The sequence below is a fragment of the Hirundo rustica genome, chromosome 17 (genome assembly GCF_015227805.2).
Source record: "Hirundo rustica isolate bHirRus1 chromosome 17, bHirRus1.pri.v3, whole genome shotgun sequence".
Lineage (NCBI taxonomy): Eukaryota > Metazoa > Chordata > Aves > Passeriformes > Hirundinidae > Hirundo > Hirundo rustica.
In genome coordinates this window covers 940,933-957,154 of record NC_053466.1, presented here as the reverse complement: position 1 = coordinate 957,154, position 16,222 = coordinate 940,933, and the positions used below count along the sequence as shown (strand labels likewise).

The 16,222-nt window shown below is 46.5% G+C and overlaps 1 protein-coding gene across 1 annotated transcript in view; it reads left to right on the top strand.

The window, feature by feature from the left end:
- GLT1D1 (glycosyltransferase 1 domain containing 1) overlaps positions 1-16,222 on the top strand; it is a 40,287-nt gene that overhangs the window by 12,652 nt on the left and 11,413 nt on the right. Inside the window, exons 4-8 of the mRNA XM_040080599.2 lie at positions 1,511-1,562; positions 4,684-4,720; positions 5,796-5,852; positions 12,480-12,575; positions 14,158-14,207. Of these exons, the coding sequence (XP_039936533.1) occupies positions 1,511-1,562; positions 4,684-4,720; positions 5,796-5,852; positions 12,480-12,575; positions 14,158-14,207 (292 nt within the window). The remainder of the gene's footprint in view (positions 1-1,510; positions 1,563-4,683; positions 4,721-5,795; positions 5,853-12,479; positions 12,576-14,157; positions 14,208-16,222) is intronic.

Sequence of the window (16,222 nt, the reverse complement as noted above, 5' to 3'; positions counted from 1 at the left end):
TTGTTAATGTGATGTATTGAAAGGATAATTGCGAAATGTGGGGAGGGAGCATGTGCAACCTGACAAAACAAGCATTTGCAAAGGCTTTAATAACCTCAAAGCTGTCAAGTTGTGTGTGTGAAATTCACTGGGGTGCCATAAAGCAGATCCTACAAAACAAATGCAGGGGAATGAGGTTTGTTCCAACGAACAAAAGCAGGAGCTGTAATTCTGTTATAATCTATGGGAGCTCTAATGAAGGAGGGTGAGTTCATGCCCTCGAATTATGACATAACATCTGCAGTGGGGAGGCTCTGTCCGGCTTGGGGCTGTTGTGCTTTTCCTTGAAGGTGTCAGAGAGTTGGCCCAGGACAGAAACATTTCAGAAATTACACGAAAAAGCAGCACTGAATCGTCAGGGCAATGTGTGATGGCCTCTCTTTTCTATCCAATATCCCTACAAGTAATTCAGAAAGGTGTTTTGCTGAGCAGGAGTGTCTCATGGGAGGGAGGAATTCCAACATCCTTTCCCACAGGACTGAGGGTCTCCAGAAATGGCCCAGTTAACACTCAGGTTCCATTTGAGAGCATCCAGAGCACGTGTTGGTGTTCCATTAGAGCTTAAAAGCTGCACTGAAATCCAGTGTCCTTGAGATCCCCTGAACAGGGGCTCTGTACTCGCTCTGAATGAAAACATCTCATGCAGCTCCTCAGTGCTGCACCAGGGTCCCAGCTAGAATAACTTGATAAACAAGTTAGTGATATGCTATCTATCTATAACATATATTTTAATACATATATAATATACTATGTAATATATTATATATAGTATGCAATATATATTATACTATCACATAATTATAATATTATATAAGATAATTTATATTATCATTCTATTACCATTTCATTGTATGATAATTATATGGTAATTATACGATCCCAGCCTTTTGTTGGCTGTGATGGGACACCCCGAAATGGAACCTGTTCGTGTCAGTGCTGCTGTGCTGTGCACGAGGACATCCCCTGCCCACATCTCTCAGGGACAGCCGCGTTTGTTGCTCGTTGGCAGCTGTGAGAAACGCGGTGAGAGCCCTGGGGAAGGGTTAAATAAAAGCGTTCACTGGAGTTTGGCTCAGCTGCAGACAGTGGCACTGGCTGTTGTCCCTGCTGGCCTCGGTTCTGGGTGGAGGGCTCCTGCGGCAGGGAATGCAGGTCCCTGTGCAGCTCTGTGCGTTCAGCTGGGCAGACTGGCAGCTGTCCCCGTCATCTGGGGTTTCTCTCACTTTGGGACATCCTCACTCCGCCTTCCCGGAGCTCTGAGAGGTGAAGCCTGCAGGGCTGCCCTTGGTTTGACCGCGATTTTCTGCTGGAACAGTGGGAAGCTTTGCTTTCTGCCTTTCATCTGGGATCAGCTTGATAAGTCTCCGGTCTCAGTTCTTATCAAGATTCTTTCTGAAGTACTTTTTTTTTTTTCTTTCCTGTTTAAACACTTTAAGCAGATGATCCCAACTCTTTTTGTCCATTTGACCAGGTTTGCAGTGGCTTTCACGGTGGAGATGAAGGAGCTGGCAGCAGCAGAGTGGGTACGTCCGTGCCGTGGTGCTCGTGCTCAGTGTTAGCAGAAGTCCTCCTCAAGTGTTCCCCAAGCAGTGCTAGAGACTTGCAGTAATCTCCGTTGTTCCCAGTCCTGCTTTTCCTTTCAGAGACAGCTCTTTGTGCTGATGAACTTCTACAGGTCAGAGAGATTTGTCACCAAAAGCTCTTCCGGGTTAGAAGAGAACATAGATCAGTTTAGGAAGTGTTTCTCTGTAACATTTAAAACAAATCTTTTCTTGTTCCCCAGTCTCTCCTGATGCCAAATTGTTTCTTTTTGCATCATTTACTAAACTTTACGTTGACAAAATCCCTCCAGACAGCGTTGGTTAGAATAAAGAATTTGGAAGTATAATTTGGAAATACCTGTTTTGTCACCTCTGGAAACAGAATGAACTTCTTCTAATTTACCTTTGCAGAGGTAAATTGGATTTGCTGTGCTGAACACCAGATCCAGTGGGGGTGAGCAGGATCCATTTGGGATAAAAGCAGCAAGGCAGGACCTCCCTCTTGCTGGCTCCACTCACCTCAGGAAACATCAGCTGAAGCTGAACAATTAATGCAAGAAGCTGAAACAAAGTGCTGGGTACCTCTTCAGTTCTGATTTGCATCGTAGTATAATCATTAATGCACTCTTGCCTAAAAAATAATCACTGAGTGGAGCTTGCAGAACGCAGCAGTAGGATATACAGTTCCTTATTTCAGCATTAATTGATTTTTTAAATCTATTTGCGTTAAAAGGATACATGAGCAGACACGGGATTTGGTATTTTATTTTACAAGTGTAATTTGATTTTAACGGTTACTGCAGTGAACTTCACGATGGGGAGATGTGAAAGGGCACAGCTCCTGTCAGAGGTACTAAGCAAGAAAAGGACAAAAGTAACAGAGAGTAAGGAGAGGAAACAAAACTGAGCTTTGGAATGGTTTCAAAATCAGCGCCTCAGATGCTTTTAGTGCCAGACTGGTTTTACCCAAACGCTTGTGCGGTTCTGTGAGACTCGTTCGGGGTTGTGGGCTGTGGCAGATGGGGATTGGAGCCGATCTGAAATCCCACTGCTGGCCTGTGCCTGGGGTGCAGGGTTTGTGCCCTGCTCTGCTGGGTCTCTGTGAAAGGCTGGAGCAAACTCCCCAAATCCTCTGCAAGCAGTGACGAGCACAGACACATCCTTCCACACACAGGCCGTGGGTGTTGATCGTTTTTACACGTTAACTCACTGCCTCGTTCCTCCAGCGTGGGTTTATTCGTTAAGGTGATCAGTTAGGAATTTAAATTACAAACGTGTAAGCACTGAACTCAGAGGCTGTCTCTTCCAACAAATCCCTTTCTATTACACTGGCTAAGTTACCCTTAATTATGAAGTATGTAACCCAGCCCTTGTAATAATGCGTATTCCAGGGGAGTTTGAAAGGCTGTAGCAGATCTTGTGCTTACGGTCAGACTTTTATTTCAGTAGCATAAAAGTGGCGCAGAAGAATTACCTAGGCCAGTTTTATCAGCATTCAATTTCATTTTCCATTCTCCTCAAGCCCATTTAAGATAAAGGCCATAAGAGAAGACTGATCTGTGGTGTGAGTACATCTCTATGCCCTGTCCCACAGGATTCCCATTTTCTTCTTGCTGGTCCCAGCCCTGCCAGGGTTGTATTTACCCCCCCCGAGCCGCTTGGGGTCCAGCAGGGTGTGAAAGAGGTGTTTAACCTGAATTCCTTGGTGAACCTCGGTGTTTTGAGGGAGCTGAGGTCTGTCTGACCCGGGGGGAGGCTGGGGGCTGCTGCCCCTCTGCTTTTCCCTCTCCTGTGATTCTCTTTGGCTCAGTCTCAGCTCTCCCATTTCTTCTGCAAAGTTAAATTCTGGAGCTGGCCTCCGGCTCGCAGTGCTGTCCCACTGTGTGTTTGCAGGGGGTTTTTATCACTGGGAAACTCAGAATGTTGGTCACAGAAGCTCCAGTGTTAACTACTAATGCAATGATGTATTAAACTATTTTTATTATTTTTATATCCTTTGAACACAAAAGCCCAAAAAAGATAAAACCCATGGAGCATCCTCGGGCTTCCACCGTAGCACAGAGTTGTTTCTCCCCCACTTCATTCCCACCTGGATTTGCTGGTTTTTGTCATTTTGGTGACATCGTTCACTCAGATTCTCAGAAACCACCTCTCTGCCCTCTCTGAGATGGTTTTTGGAGTGATCTCTTTTCTGTCAGCTTCTTCTCCCCGTTCATTTTCAGTAACTGCAGTGCTTGGGCAGGGGACTGAGGGGCAGCCTCAAAGGGCAACTGGGAAACCAAAATCTCTGCAATTAAAATTTAAAAAAATCACCAATCACTGCTGTGGCTTCCTGTTTTCTGAGCTGGCTGGTTCAAGAAATGTTTGCCAAGAAGTTTGTTTTTGAATTGAGTTTCTTTTCATTAAAAACAAAAAAAAAAAGCATTCCACAAATCCACAGTTGGAGTTAAAGAAAGATATTGAAATAGGAAATTGCTTCTTTAATCACCTAAATTAAATAACTAGCAGAACAGCACTTGAGGAGTGATTTTGGAAGTGTAGTAATTACCTCTTTTACTGCAGCTATTTTAAAGTAATTTATTTTGCAATTTTTATTTGGAAATGTTCTGCAATAACTACCAGGCACCAGTTTCCCTGTCTAGGCAGGTGTATGTATTTAACAGCAGTTTCTGAAATGGATCGGTTTATAAATTGTATTATGGATAAATGTAAACTGGATTTTCAGGACTAACAGCTTTTTGGGAGCTAGAGCTGATTTTCAGCTAGACAGTTGAAACTTGTCTTACTCCAGGAAAATAGGATAATATCCAAAGAAACGATACAGAGATAAACTAAAAATAAATATTTGTGCTAACTTGGTAATTGTGTTAATTGCAAAACTGATTCATTGATCCCGTAAGTGGAGATAGTAAATGTAAATTACATTGTTGGCTTTTGGTGTTACCTAATGTACCTGATAGTCAGTTTTGATTTTTAATAGTCAAAAGAAACTCACACTGACGTGGTTTGTTGCTCTTTATTGTGGGGGGGGTTTTTTTGAAGATTGAACAGATATTTTTGTGTTGAACTCTGAAAGTTATTTTTCTCCTCCTTCTCTTTGCAGCCAGATGCTAGGAAGAAAATATACGTCCAAAGTCAAGGTGAGAGCTCTGAAATACGGATTGAGACACTCAGTTTCTTTGATTCACGTGCTCGGTGCCTGTTTGTTTGTGCATCTGCCTCTTTGCCCCAGACACGCTCTGCAGCCCTGCTCCGCTGCAGCTGGGCTCTTTGCACTGACATTAAGTGAGGCAGGATTTCAGCCTCTCAGCCAGAATTTTCCCCTCACCTGGTGCTTTAGAGAAGTTTTCCCAGCTGCCTTCCAGCAGGGATCGGAAAGGTCAGGTAGCACTGGGGGCAACACCGAGATTCCCCCGAGGCTGTGCAAGTTTTGATGCTGAATAATTATTTCCTGAGCCCCCAAACTCCTTTGGAAGCTCCACGCTGAATCCCAGACGGTGACAGGCAGGTACCTCACCAGGGTCCATCACTGAGAGCACAGCGCAGGATTGCAGTTGTTTTATTCGTTTAAAAATAACTCTCTGCGTGTTCCAAAGCTCATTCCGCTTTGTGTATTTCACTTTCAAAGAAAATAACGTTCCTTTCCAGGCTGTGCCGTGGGTTTAACTCACTGAGATGCCTGTTTAGCCCACATTTGGTTTAAATTTGAGTCTCTGGTGAGGGAATAGTTAAATAAGAGATTAAATAAATTAATAAAATAGTTTCACCATTAAAATAATTGATCTTTAACATAAGGAAAAACAAATATGTTAATATTCAGGACAGATTAATGTTTAATTTGTGTAGAAATTGAATTCACTTCCTTTTATGCTGGGGGCTGTGGGTGGCAGCTGCCCTGGGTCTGTTCTGGGATGATGTGCTCCCTCAGATGGTGTTCTCTCCTCTGGGGTTTCAGAAGGCCAAATTTAGCAGGGTTGTGTTGCTGGAGGAGTTCAGGCCCTGGGTGATTGTGCAGAATTTTCACTGAATTTCAGCCTGCTGTCTGTGCAAGGGTTGTGCTGGCAGCCTGGGGAGGGAAGCTGCAGATGGGAACTCGGGGTGCTTGGCAGAAATATTCTCTGTGAGGCTGCAGGAATCCCCCAGGAGCCACAGCTCAGCCATCCAGGGAACAATAACCAGGGGAGTCTCTTTTTTTTTATTTTTTTTTTGACACAGGGATTAAGACCACACCCAGTGAAACATTTGACTGGTACAGATTTCTACAAAATGCAGGTAAAACTCATTTCCCCCCTCTTTTTACTGTGTTTATTCTAATAGGGGTCAAGGATGCAAGAAACTTAGAGTCAGAGTTTAACTAATTATGTAATGAAGTGCCTTAATTATATGAGAGATGGCAGGATATCAGTCAGATGGGTTGGTTCACCCAGTACCAGTGTGCTCCAAACCTCTGCTCTGGCAGGGCTGAGCTTTGTGTAAAGCTCACAGGAGCGGACACAACCTGTGGCTCAGAGTCCCTAAAGGTGAATTTAGAGCTCAGCCCCACTTCCTGAGCGCTCTGGGCTCTATTGTGTGACAAATGTGGCTGCCTCCAGCAGTGAGGAGCTGCTGAAGAGAAGAAATATGTGCTGATGTTGGATTATTTGGTCTCGGGCTCGAGTCTGTGCTGTCACCAGAGCAGTGGCAGGTAAGGCAGGTGACCTAATTCCGAGCCACCTGATCGTGGCAATGCTTTAATCACTTCATCTTTCCCCAAAAGAATGATTTATAGGCATTTTACCCTGGGAAAAACGCTTCAGTTTTCCATTCATCAGCCTGATCTCTGATAGTGCAGCTGTTCCCTCTGCTACAAATGAATCCTGGCCAGTCCCTGGCATTATCACATCAGGAAATGTGTGCCATTAGTCAAAGCCAGTGTCAATTTTAAATTGAGCATTGTGAGGTTATTTTGTTCCCAGTAAATCACAGCCCACGAGCACAGTGCTGCTAAGATTAATAATTTTCTGAAGTGAAATGATTTGTCACTTGCTAGCACAGCCTGAGTGGTGATTTGATCTCTTGTCCAACCATTTTGGGATTAAATGAGCAGTCAACAGATTGAGGAGGGAGAAGCTCCCCCCAAAGTGAATTTCTAATATATTAGAGGCACTTTTTTTCCTAATGTGTCCTAATGCAAAAGTGCAAAATAATTCATAATGTTCATGAAAAGCAAACTAAAATGTGACTCCAACATCTGTGCCTTATTAAATAATAACTTCAGAACTGGCATCAGATTATTCAGTATTGTTTTTATGACCGTTTCATCTCATTTATCTCCTCTGCCTTGTGCCTGTGTCCATCTCTGGTGGCAGCCCACGATTTCCACTTGTTTTAATATTGCACATGGACTCAGGCTTTTTGTCCCTTTGTCCTTTCCAGGGACTAATTCGGAGCTCCCAGTAAATGGCTTTTTTACCTGGGCGTTTGCAGTTCCAGAGTGTTTAAAATTCTGCTAAACTTGGAGCAATCAGAGGAAAGCTCTCAGAAGCAGGAGGCAGTTTTGCCCAGAAGGATTTGATTTTGGCACTGTGGGTTTGCACAGCGTGCACTTGAGGAGACCTGAGCTTCAGTGCAGACAGAGGCTCCTTCAGCTCGTGGCATCTGTGATCTTTTCTGTAAGACTTTTTTTTTTTTTCCCTTGAAGTTCTATTTTGTGTCTGAAGGCATTTAGTGATTTTTTTACGAGCCTTGCCTGTATCTTTAGCAGAACCCTTGAACATTTGTCGCACTCAGGATTCCCAGGACAGAATGCAGAGGAGCAGCACACGCCCTCAGCGCAGGTTTGAATCCCTTTGAGGCACCACTGTTAAACACCTTCAGGGTGTCAGATTATTCCCTCAAGGGAGATGGGCTCTTAGAACACTTCCAGACTTTTATCCACAGGACAGACTCCTTACGAATATTCTTTTGTACTGATGGCTTTTTTCAGTCCGAGGAAACATTTGCTCCCTTTAAATCTGACACCAGTACATAAACAGCCTCTTTAAATCAATGGAATAGCTTCAAAAAGAATTTAGTGGTAGCTTTAAGTGAGTGGCAGAATGCACCAAATGCATTTTATGGTGGGAGACTTCCAGCCCCCAAATTTGAATGGTTCTGAAGCAAACTCTAAGGACCCCCAGCTTTTTGTGCACCCCCTTTGATAGTTTGGGTGCTAATGTAAATAGCAATTGCCCAACGCAAATGGAAGCGGTGCTGTGAGAGGTTTTTGTTGGTATTGTTATGGGTGCAGTAGGATCTCAGTACAAAAATCATGGAATTTGTGTTTCTCATCGTCTCAGCAGCAGATTGTGGAGGTGGTGGTGTGGGGTTATTGCTGCCTCCTGGCTGCAGTACCTCCAGGGCCTGGCTAGTCAGCATTTACTGGCTAAATCTACAAAAAAAGGGACTTTTAGAGTTAATTTGCATCGTGGTTAACAGTCAGCCTCACAGTTTGTCTTCTGCGGATGAGGGACTGAGAGCAGCAGCAGCCGAACCGAGAGCGGATTTCAGCACGGATTCTGGAGCACAACTCTTGGAGCCTGTTTGGGTGGCTCAGGCTATTTAAGGAGCTGTTGCTGCCTGTGCCAGCCTGGAGATCAGAGCAGATGCTCAGATGTTTATCTCTGACCCTACCTTGCAGGGCTCTGTACACAGCACAGGCAGTTTGGCTGTGGCAATTTTAGAATCCCTATCCACAGACTGGAGACAGTCACTGAGAGTTCAGCCTTTGGCTGTGGGTTGACTGACAGAAAATGACAAGAGAGTTTAAGTAGATGAGAAACCTGGGACTGATCTTCTCCAACAGCTCGAGGCTGGGGCAGAGCTGCTTCTGATCACAGCCAGGCTTGGAGTCATCATTCCAGGATGAAAAGCTCCTTTTGATTTCAGTGGGTGGGGCTGAAGCTCGGGAGACACAGACCCCAGTAAATGTCATGTGATGGGAAGATGCAGATAACTAACACAATAACAACCTGGGGAATGTTTGTCTGGCCGACAGACAGGACCTAAGGCTGCTTTCCTGGGAGGTGAGTGGAACCATAGGGTCACATGCTTATTGCACCACAAATAATACGTGCAATATGCTTTTGTGTTCGATTTTTCAGCTCTCATGTAGTTCCTGCCTCCTAGCACGGCTGTTCTCTGAGCCTGAGAAGTTTACATAACCTGTCACCACACAGGCAGGGCTTCACAGAGGCTTCAGATTCTCCTAAAGCTGTGCTGGAAAGAGAGACCCCCGTAAGAAAAACTGAACAGTAAAGGTTTGTGCCCTTAGACTGCTGCCCACGGTAGAAATTGTGTGATGGCAGCAATAAACCGAGTTCCCAAACTGACCTGGAACCACAGAGCTTTTTTGTTGTCTGTTCTGTTAGAAATAACGAGAAACAGCAGAGAAGAAGAGTTGATTGAGAATTTTGCAGGCTAATTTTTCTGGATTAGTGGCCCGTCCCTGGAAGTTTACAGGTTCATTTAACTTCTCCTGCCTTCACAAAGGTCTCAGCAAGCCCAGCAATTACTCACTGCTGGGTGTGAGCAGCAGCACAAACACCCTGGGTGAAGCTTCTGCCTGCACCGCCCCTTGGCGTGTAAGGAACACACCGCTCGGGAAGGAGAAGGGCACAGCAGTAAACGTCCGAGGTGTGCAGTGCTCCGGTGTGGTGGTGAAATGAGGACTGATTGTGCTCCTGACTGCCAGACCGGTGTCAGCAGTGACTTCAGTGCTGCTCAGGCAGGGGGAGGTGCTGGGGCTGCAGCAGGACATCACCACCCACCTCCTGGAGCAGCCGGCCCCAAAGCCTGGGTGCCCGGGCACTGCAGGGCTGGGGAAGGGGCTCCTTACAGCCTCTGGGGAGAGAAACGCAGCAAAAGCTAGGGATTGAAAGATTGAGTCACAGCTGGACGCATTTAGCTGGGTTTCATACTCAGGAAAGTAAATCTGTTGTCTTAATCCATAGCTTTATGGCTGATTTTTCAGTCTTTTCCTTTTTGAGGAGAACAGTCCCTGCCTTCAGGTGCCCAGGAGGTGGAGAAATGAAATATTTTCAAGAGGGAGTAGAAGTCTTGCTGTGCTTAAAAATTACCAGAAAAGAAAATAAGGTTATTTCCCCTCACCATCTTATCATGGCTTCCATTTTGTTTCTGAACAAAACCAGAAGTAGATGAATAAACCCAAATACTGTGAACTTGGTGTTGTTCTCGAAAGGTCTGTAGAGCACAACAGCAAACTTGAAATCAGGGCTTGGAAAATTAATTTTTAAATCTTCTTTACCTCTCAGCAAGCTAATGCTTGGTATTACTCATTCACTTCCAGGCCTGCAGCTTTCGGTAAGATTAAAGATTTGCAGTAATACATTTCTTTTTATTGTGCACCTATGACTGCTGCATTTTATTTTTTTTTTTCCTGATGGTACCTGGAGGGATGGAGTTAAATGAATCTACACTTTCAAAATCTCTTTAGATAACACTTGTTCTTATTCCTGCCTTTCTCAGAAAAACAAAGTCCCTGCCGAAGCTTCAGGAATTGTTCAGGTTTCTGTGTTTTGCTGCGCAGGTTTTTATCGTGGCCCAGGTGTAAAGTGTCGCAGTGTGTCCCAGCCCTGTTCTCTCCAGCAAGGAGCAGAAGGAGAGAGGAATCAGCCTCGGGTGGTGCCAGGACAGGGGAGATTGAGACTGGAAAACCCCCTCACCCCAAGGGGGCCGAGCACCGGCAGAGCCGCGGGGCGGCGGTTGGGGATCCCTGCAGGGACTGAGGATGTGCAGGTGTGGGTGCACCTGCAGATGTTGGCACTGCTGGGTCACTGGCTGGATTTTGGAGGCTTTTCCTGCCTCCATGGTTCTGTGTGAGCAGGGTTAACCCCAGCTGCAGGTGCCTGGGGGAGGCTGCATGGACCGGTGGAGGGGTGCCAGCTTTCTCCAGGCCGTGCCCCGGCTCAGAGTCAGCAGCAGAGCAGGAATCCTCAGGGTTCACCCCATTTCAGCCCCTGGGCAATGGATTTTGTGCCAGGTTTCAGTGCTACCAGCAAACCCACTGGCACAGCACCTGGGTACCCCTCTGCCCGTGCAGTTCCTCTCTGAGATTTCCACTTTTTGGCAGCATTAGAGCAGCTCTGCTCCTCCCCTGAACAGAACTGGGGGTCCCAGGTCAGCCCTGAGCGTGGCCGTGGCTCCCTGCAGCTCCCTGGTGACCCTGGGGGACAGAGGGGACAGGGACACCTCCACTCCTCCGTCCCTGCTCCTGCCTGACCTCGCACCCTGCTGCTGTGAGCAGAGTGCAGCTGCCTGCTGCAGGCAAAGGCGCACACAAACCCCGGCAGCATCAGATGGCAGCAGCACCTCTGACTGCTGCAGAGTTATTGATGGCACCGGCAGAGATGGTAATGCCACCGCCAGGGCTCTGCTTGCCTTTGGAGCAGGGTGGATCGTGAAGGATGGCTGCAGAACACGGGCCCTGCGGGGTTTTTTTCGTTTTCCTTTCTAGTTGCCAGGGTTTACGTGCAAATCTTTCCATTTTGTGTTTCTTTGTCAAGCAAACGGGAGGATACACGAGGGAAGAGATAATGAAGCACAGGGTGCTGTTGGAGATCTCTGCTTTTGTGTCACTATCGGAAACGGGAGAAAGAGACTGGAGCGTGTTTTTGTTATTTGGGTGTTGCCTGTCAGTCAAACGAGAGTGGCACAGGGAAAGAGGAAATCACTCGGGTGTTTGCATTTCACAGTCACACGAGGTGGTGGGATCTCGTTAATCTGCACAAGGCTGAATGAATGACAGCAGAAGTTCACGCACTAAAGTCTTGTTTAAGCTGAAGGAAAAAGAAAAAATGTCTTTTTCCAAGGGAATTCTCACCCAGCTGCGGGCAGTGGCTGGTGAGGCAGCCGGTGCGCTTGGGATGCCCTCGGAGTTCAGAGGGGACAGAAATTGCTGCTTGCAGGGACAGAAGGGTGTTTGGGTGGGGGGCTTTCCCCAGCAGGGAAATCGCTGCTGCAGGCAGCTCCCGGTGGGAAGTTCAGCATTCCCACGTGGGAGTTTCAGCTCTCCAGGGATGGGCAGAAGGTGAACAGGTCACACAGGTGCTGCTGAGGTTTGGTCTCCAGTGGGCAGGGAAAGAACAAACTCCCAGCACCATGAAGGGGCAGTGCAGCCCTGCAGGAGTGGGGTTTGTGCCCCTCAGTGACTGTGGGGAAAGTCTGCCTGTAAAAATGAACCAGGGAGGGCTGAGAGCCGCAGCAGACAAGGAAATCAGAAACAGGAGTTGTTGCTGTGTATGTGTAAGAGATTTTCAATATTAAATTCTCCCATGTTGAGGGTTTTTTTTCCCCCTAAGTTATTTTTCATCTTGTATTTTAGCAATACGTGTAAAATGAACACTTTGCAATGATTTAATTTCTAGTTGGCTGTTCTGTAGCAGTGCTGGCATGCAGGGGTTAAGAACTGTGGGGCATTTCCTGACCTTTAAGTACAAAAAGTGTCAGATGAGGAGCTCTGAGACCTACACTGATTAACCAGATCTCATCTCTGCAGACGGGTGGGGAGTTGTTGGCCAGATGCAGTTATTCTTTTCAGGATTAAACCCACTGAGGAGCACCCAGAGCTGTTCAGCTGCAGGGCTCTCAAGGCTGGGTTCTGGTGTCCAAGAACATCACCAGATTCTTCTGCAAGTCCTGCACACTCGCTGCCTCTGGAAATAAACACCTGTGCCCTATAAAACGATGCAAATCCTCAATCTGAGGATGGATGTGAGAGCAAGAAACAGGGAAATAATGATAATTTTCACAATCCGCTCTTTTGCTGCTTTAACCGCTGTACGTGCTCGTTCACAGAACAATTTGGAGCGTTCAGCTTTTCTATCCGCACTAATGAATTATTTTTATAATTATTTGTTCCAGACATTCCTACGGACACAGGCAGTTTGTATCTGTTTCTTTTGGTGTGTGGGCTCCGAAGAGTCAAAGACCCTCTGTATTTAGTGGAAGTTTTCTCAGGTGAGCGGTGGCTGTTTGAATATTCTTGTTTTGTCACTCACTTCGTTCTTTTAACTCTTTTAACGTTTCCAGGTTTGGCAGGAGCTGTTTTATTCATTGCAGGAAACGTCATCCTGTATTTACATTTGAAAACAGAAATTCTTCTGTAAGCATCGATCTCGGCACATTACTTCTGTGCCGTGTCTTTTCCATCCTGCTGGGAGTAACAAATCAAAGCAACGTTTGATGGTTTTGCTTGCTGAGAAAACTGTTTTGCCGCTACACGAGATATTGATGGAAGACAAAAGAAGGGATCATCTGCTTCAAAATAACTTTTTTTATCTTGCTGTCCCGTGGCTCTTCCATTGATTTGCATGTGTGCTAATTAACGCCATTGAAGCTGCAGACAAATTTTACCGCCCATTGTTCTGGCTCAGAGCTCAGCTCGGCTGAAGTTTCCTCAGTCACAAAAGGGAATAAATACTTCCAGGCTCTGTTTGTGTCTGTAAAAGGTTCAGGCGCGGAGATGTACCCCGCACCATGGGAATGGCTCCTGTGACCCGTGAACCCTCGTGGTGCTGGGGAGCACCTGGGGTGCAGCTGGCAGTGAGCTGTGTTGGTTCTGGGGTTCGGGGAGGGAGCAGGTGCAGCCGGCAGTGAGCTGTGTTGGTTCTGGGGTTCGGGGAGGGAGCAGGTGCAGCCGGCAGTGAGCTGTGTTGGTTCTGGGGTTCGGGGAGGGAGCAGGTGCAGCCGGCAGTGAGCTGTGTTGGTTCTGGGGTTCGGGGAGGGAGCAGGTGCAGCCGGCAGTGAGCTGTGTTGGTTCTGGGGTTCGGGGAGGGAGCAGGTGCAGCCGGCAGTGAGCTGTGTTGGTTCTGGGGTTCGGGGAGGGAGCAGGTGCAGCCGGCAGTGAGCTGTGTTGGTTCTGGGGTTCGGGGAGGGAGCAGGTGCAGCCGGCAGTGAGCTGTGTTGGTTCTGGGGTTCGGGGAGGGAGCAGGTGCAGCCGGCAGTGAGCTGTGTTGGTTCTGGGGTTCGGGGAGGGAGCAGGTGCAGCCGGCAGTGAGCTGTGTTGGTTCTGGGGTTCGGGGAGGGAGCAGGTGCAGCCGGCAGTGAGCTGTGTTGGTTCTGGGGTTCGGGGAGGGAGCAGGTGCAGCCGGCAGTGAGCTGTGTTGGTTCTGGGGTTCGGGGAGCAGCGGATTTCTCAGGTGCACGTTACTGAGTGAGGATCGTAACAGCTGCAGTGACTCCACGTGTTCCTTTGCACAGGAGAATATTCAACTCACTTTGGCTTGGTGGCCAGAGCCACTGCATTATACAGAGCATTGTTCTCTTGAGTGATTCCAAATGAATATCTGAGCTTAGTTAAATAACCCTTGAGTCAGAAGAGATTGTATGAAGCAGAAAGGCTAAATACTAACCTTCAGCTATGCTAATATTTGAATTCTGAGGAGCAGTGTGAGGGCTGAGTGGAATGGAATCCGGTGCACATTGAGTCTTTTAAGTAGCAGCACAATATTTGTCTAATTTTTAAATCATGGGGCTATTTATACTGATTAAAAAAATAGTAATTTTTATTAATAAAACAGTTGTTCCTCTTCTGTTTCAGACTGGCACAGAAAGGATCCCCGTGTCCATCTGGGCATTATTGGACCTGCAGTAAGTCGCTGCTGTAATTTTAATTTTTAAATATTTCCATTTACCTGCATCTGAGGTACCACAGCTCTACTCCAAACTGAACCTAGGTGTGAGGATTTCTGTGGAGAAGAGGAGATCCAAACCCAGGCCTGGTAAAGGCTGTTCCCAGCAGGTCTGAACTGTGGAGTGAATCCAGGGCTCAGCACTCACTGTCCCTCCCGGGGCTCCTGCGCTGCTCAGGGAGCAGCTCCCAGGCTTTTCCAGGAGGAGACAGCGAGGCAGCCCAGCTCTGTTCACTCACTGCTTCCTCCCTTTACAGCAAGGAGTTCTGACGAGAAAAACCCTCAAAACACTTGGGTTCTACTCCACAGACTAAAACGTGTGCTTTTGCAAGTACAGCATCAGCCATGCCTATCTCAATGGGAATAACTCAGAAATGAGCCTGTCCAAGGGGCTCGCAGGGCAGCAGTTGCCATCTGGGAGAATTACTTCCACAGGCATTGCTAATGAGGACTTTTAATGCTCTGAAGGTGCTTCAGCTGCTCGTTAGCCCTGTTCTCACGTCCCCTGCTCACTGGAGCACTGGATCCTTGCTCTGTTTGCCCCGTTCCATGTGGGCTGTGATGCCGTTCTGGGAGCCCGGGCTCCCGCACCAATAACAGCTGGCAGCAGGTGCAAAATGATGTTCAGGTGCTGTCTGACACCTGGCAGCGAGGGCAGAGCCCGAGCTCACAAAACCACTCCAGCTCCTTTTCCGTTTGGAGTCTCCGTGCACTACAGCCTGGGATAAACGGAGGGGTTTTTAAGAATAACCTTAAAGTTGGTACCTCTGTCCTGATTCTTCTGCGTGCTGCCTGTGTAACTGTAGGTTTTAGTTACAAAACCGATTTCTTTGGTGAAATAAAGCGGTGCTCTCCAGGTAGCTCCTGCAGCACAGGGCTTGAAAAGCAGCCTGGAGCCTTGGCTTTACTCGTGGAAAGGGTCTGAGGAGGCAGCTGTGTCCTGTGGAGCAAACCCTCGCTTGAAGGGGACTGAAAGCGTCCCTGTTCCATCTGGGTAATGTTCCCTCTGTATCCGTCTCACCTCTGATTCATCTCCACACGAGCCTGAAAACTTGCAGGCAATTTGCTTCATACAGAAACCAGACAGACTCTCAGTAGGCAAATAAGAACAGTTTCCCTATTTTCTCATTTGGTTTCGCTCTTTGCAAATTTTGGGATGTAGGATTTTGTTGTTAAGAGCTGGTTTTACATTTTCATTTTATCTGGGTTTATTTTCCATGCTAATAACACAAAATGCTTTGGAAGTGAACTGGTGTGGAAGGCAAATCTAGAGCAGGTGTTTTAGAATCAAAAGATGCACTTGCTGCCTCCAGTGAGGGTTTAAACATTTTACTCATCCTTTAAAATTTGCTTCACTTTTTCATAAGCTGATGTCTTTACAGACCAGAAATAACCCCATGGCAGGGCACAGGCTGAATGTCCTTAATACATTTTAGAGCATATTTCTCTCATGGAACTAAAATATTGCTAAAGGAAAATAATACATCTCAGCTCTACTGGTATTTAGCTGTTCTCTTCCTATTCTTGTTGCTTCTCAAACCACAAAAATCTTAAGAAAATCAGTGCCACCATCTATGAAGCATGTAATTTTTATTGTGAATGTTAAAAGCCCATACAGTAAGATTATATTAATTAAGAAGAGAAAGAACAAAGGCCCGCACTCTATTTTCTGCTTTACTTCCATAAGATGATATATTTGCTGCCATAAGATTATATATTCTTCCCTGTATTTTCTGTGCATGATTGTCTCAGACAGTGCAATCAGGGTAATGTTGCAGGATTGAGGCCTGTGTTATGTAAAATTTTCACCATTTATCTCCACTTCAGGTTTTCTTTTGTTCATTTCTATAACGAAATTTGGAACAGCAGCTAATTTTCAGCAGCTCCATGTTCCAAGAATAGGAGCTTATGAAACTTTAAAAAAGTGAAGGCCATAATTTCTTTTTTTTTTTTTTTTAACATTCAGCTCCATGG